Source organism: Pteropus vampyrus, unplaced genomic scaffold (assembly GCF_000151845.1).
Source record: "Pteropus vampyrus isolate Shadow unplaced genomic scaffold, Pvam_2.0 Scaffold334, whole genome shotgun sequence".
NCBI classification, from domain to species: domain Eukaryota; kingdom Metazoa; phylum Chordata; class Mammalia; order Chiroptera; family Pteropodidae; genus Pteropus; species Pteropus vampyrus.
The window spans coordinates 425,603-428,815 of NW_011889115.1; the positions used below are offsets into that span (position 1 = coordinate 425,603).

The 3,213-nt window shown below is 53.2% G+C and overlaps 1 protein-coding gene across 1 annotated transcript in view; it reads right to left on the bottom strand.

Annotated features, from left to right (window-relative positions):
- Positions 1 to 3,213, bottom strand: part of OTOG (otogelin) — a 75,810-nt gene that overhangs the window by 4,747 nt on the left and 67,850 nt on the right. The window contains exons 51-55 of the mRNA XM_011378213.1: positions 2,840 to 2,842; positions 2,177 to 2,252; positions 1,915 to 2,093; positions 1,056 to 1,160; positions 737 to 856 (exon numbers count right to left, since the gene is read on the bottom strand). Of these exons, the coding sequence (XP_011376515.1) occupies positions 737 to 856; positions 1,056 to 1,160; positions 1,915 to 2,093; positions 2,177 to 2,252; positions 2,840 to 2,842 (483 nt within the window). The remainder of the gene's footprint in view (positions 1 to 736; positions 857 to 1,055; positions 1,161 to 1,914; positions 2,094 to 2,176; positions 2,253 to 2,839; positions 2,843 to 3,213) is intronic.

Below are 3,213 nucleotides of genomic sequence, written 5' to 3' on the forward strand. Positions count from 1 at the left end.
TCTATTGTAAAATACGTAAAACAATGATGTGACAGTTCTTTGTAACTGTGTGTGTGTGTGCATGCAGGAGTGTCTCAGTATTTGTGTGTGATTTTGTGAGCATTATGTGTACATGTGTGACTTTGCATTTGAGCGTGTGTATGACAGTATGATTGGGTGTGTATCTGTTTTCTAAGTAAGATCAGAAATCTTAAAATGTCCAATATTAACCATGGGAGCTTTAATAATTCAACAATAACTCCAGACCCTCCAGGAAATCCTTTTCCTTGAGCTGTGCCCATAGTGATGGCTGTCCATGCTAGTGCTACGCGCATCACAGGACTGAACTGTGCGTCTGTAAGGCGTGTGTGTGCAAAAGTGCCTTGGTGTGCGACAGTGCGTGGTATGCACACTGGAGTGCTGAGGTCTTAATGTCCCTGTGGAGTGTGTGGTGTGTGTGAGTGGCCAGCTGCCTGTTAGTGTGTCCGTGAGTGTGCCTAGTACATGTGACAGTATATGCTTGCTTGCATCTGTGCATGGCCACGTGATGTGTGAGGATGTGAGGTGTGATGTGGTCGGAGCAAATATGCATGGAGAGATGTGAATTTGGGGTGGCAGGGCAGGCACACAGGCTCCGGGGAAACCCTCCTCCCATACCCCTCCACACAGGACCTCCCCTCTCTCTTCCCCTCACGAATAAGACAGCCAGTGCCCCCGGCCTCAGACTGTGCTGCAGTGGGAGGAGGCTGGCACTGACCTTGGCACACTCAGTCTCGTTGAGTGGCGGGCAGCTGATGGGTGAGCGCACAAGCACAGCACCCAGGGGAGTGCTGCTGCAGTGGTGGCGGGTGCAGTCTGCGATCCAGGACGCCCCGGGCTGAAGGGCACAGAAGTTGGTGGTGGGGACTTGTGGCCAGACAGATGGCCTCAGTGAACTGCTAGAGTACAGCTCCGAAGGCAGGTGCAACCCAGGACCCGGCACTTCCCGGGACCCTGTCTGTACCCAGCCCTGGACCCTGGTCCTAGTGTCCCCTCCTGAGACCTCTTCCCAAGTGGGCAGTTAAAGGGCTGCGTACCAAGAACAGGGAAATGGTGCCGTTGGGGAAAGTGAAGAGGCACGACACATTCCTGCAGGAGCCGCAGCAGGCCGCCAGGTCTCGCGGGTGCTCGTACTCCTGGTTCTGCAGGATGGGGCGGAATGGGGTGGGCCTCAGGCACGCACCCACCTCCACCCTCCTGCCTCTCCCACTGTCTGCTCATCTCTGAGCCCAGAGAAGGGCCCCCTGTAGACACTCAGGAGGGGGACCCCAAGACTCCCTCGATCTCAGGCAGGAACGTCATCCTTATGTCCATCCGAAGCCTCCTTTGCTGCAGTTCCCAGGCCCAGCCCCAGTGGACAGAGCATTTCCACCTCTTCAGAGACGGCATTGCTGGTAATTAGGGGTGCCAGTTTTGGTTCTAGATAGACCTCAATTTGAGTTCCAGTTCCTGTGGGACCTTTGACAAATGACTGGACCTCCCTAAATCTCAATTCTCTCATCTGAAAAATGAGAACAATGCTAACCCCTTTAATTCAATAATATTTAGCCCTTACCAGAAGCCAGTCACTGTCTTAGGTACTGGGCATGTAGCAGGGCTCAACAAATGGTAGCAACATAAACACACAAACCCAAAGGATAGGGAATGCACCTGGCATAGAAGATACTTAATGAATGCACGTTAACTCTGTCAAATCCCCACCCTTGCCAGGCCTTTACTCTTCCTATTCCTTTCCTTGCCTCTCCCACTCCAGCTCTGTCCTCAACGCTTTCCCCAGAGGTCTCTGAGAGCTTCCCTGAGGCAAGCTCAAAGGGCCCCTCTGATTCCTGGAGCACCTAGGCTCTGCCAGGCCAGCCCTCTTATTCCCACACACCGCCATCCCGCACTGCCCCCTACCGCCTCACAGTGGACGTCACACAGCACGGAGGTGGTGTTGATCTGGTAGAAGCCAGTGAGAGGGTCTAGCGCATCAGTGCAGCGGGAGGTGTGGCACACGCCATCTGCCGAGAGCTCCACCACCGTCTGGCCCGGCTGCATCACCCCCAGCTCTCGGCTCAGACACACCGGGGCCTTCACTGAACGGGCGTGCAGGGTGGCCACAGTCACTGAGAGCCCAGTACCCACCCCCACCCCACCCTGGCTCTACCTCTCCACTCACCGCACTCGTATTTGGCGCAGCCACACACATTCTCCATACTGTGCATGAACTCCTCGTCCATCTGGGACTTCTCCCACTGGATGGGGCAGAGGCAGTTAGTACCCCCGGGTGGAGAGGCCCAGCTTTGCCCTTGAGAGCAGTCTGCCACCTGGGCCCCTCTCTCTGTCAGCTGCCTCCTCGCAATGGGTGGAGAGCGGGCTAGCAGGCCTGGGGACCCTTGGCACCCTGTGACTCAGTCACCCTCCCACTGAGGGAGAAATGCCCAGTGTGGCTTCCAAGGCTCCCTGCTGAAGAGTATTCTGCAGAGTCCCCTCCTGGGGCCTCCAGTCTCTCCCGTCATTCTGAGCACCCACTGGCCCAAACAATAAGGACCCATTGCCCAGCTGCCGGCCCAGAGTCCTGCCTGGACCGTACTACTGCCCTTCTTTCTTTATCAGTTGAAGGGAGAAGAGGGTAGGACAGGAGACTAAATGAGAAGAAATGTATCCTGGGATGGGGGAAATACAAATAATTTAGAAAATTATGCAAAAACCATAACTTTAAACATAGCTTTATCTTTCTCAGCATATTTTCGCTTCTCTCAGTGGCCATGCAGCCTGGTGGTTAAGGGCATGGTCTCTGGAGTCAGATTTCCTGGGTTCCAATCCTGGTGCTGTGATTTACTAGCTACATAACATTAACCTGAGTTTTCTTGTTTGTAAAATTGAGATAATCATAGAATTGACCTCATTGGGTGGTTGTGAGAATTAATAGGAATATATATTGAAGGCCCAGGAAAGTTCCTAGCATATAGTTAGCTCTCAGTAAACATTAGCTACTGTCATGAGCTAATCCCCATCATCATCACCATCATTATCATCTTCGCCATCTCCCCCGTCACCACCATCGTCATCATTCTCCCTATCTCCACTATCGTCATCATTGCTAGCATCTTCGTCATCATCATCATCATCAACGTCATTGTACTAAATCTACACCACGACTCTGAAGCATGATCGTGTCCACTTTACAAATAAGGGCATTGCGCCGGGAGAGCA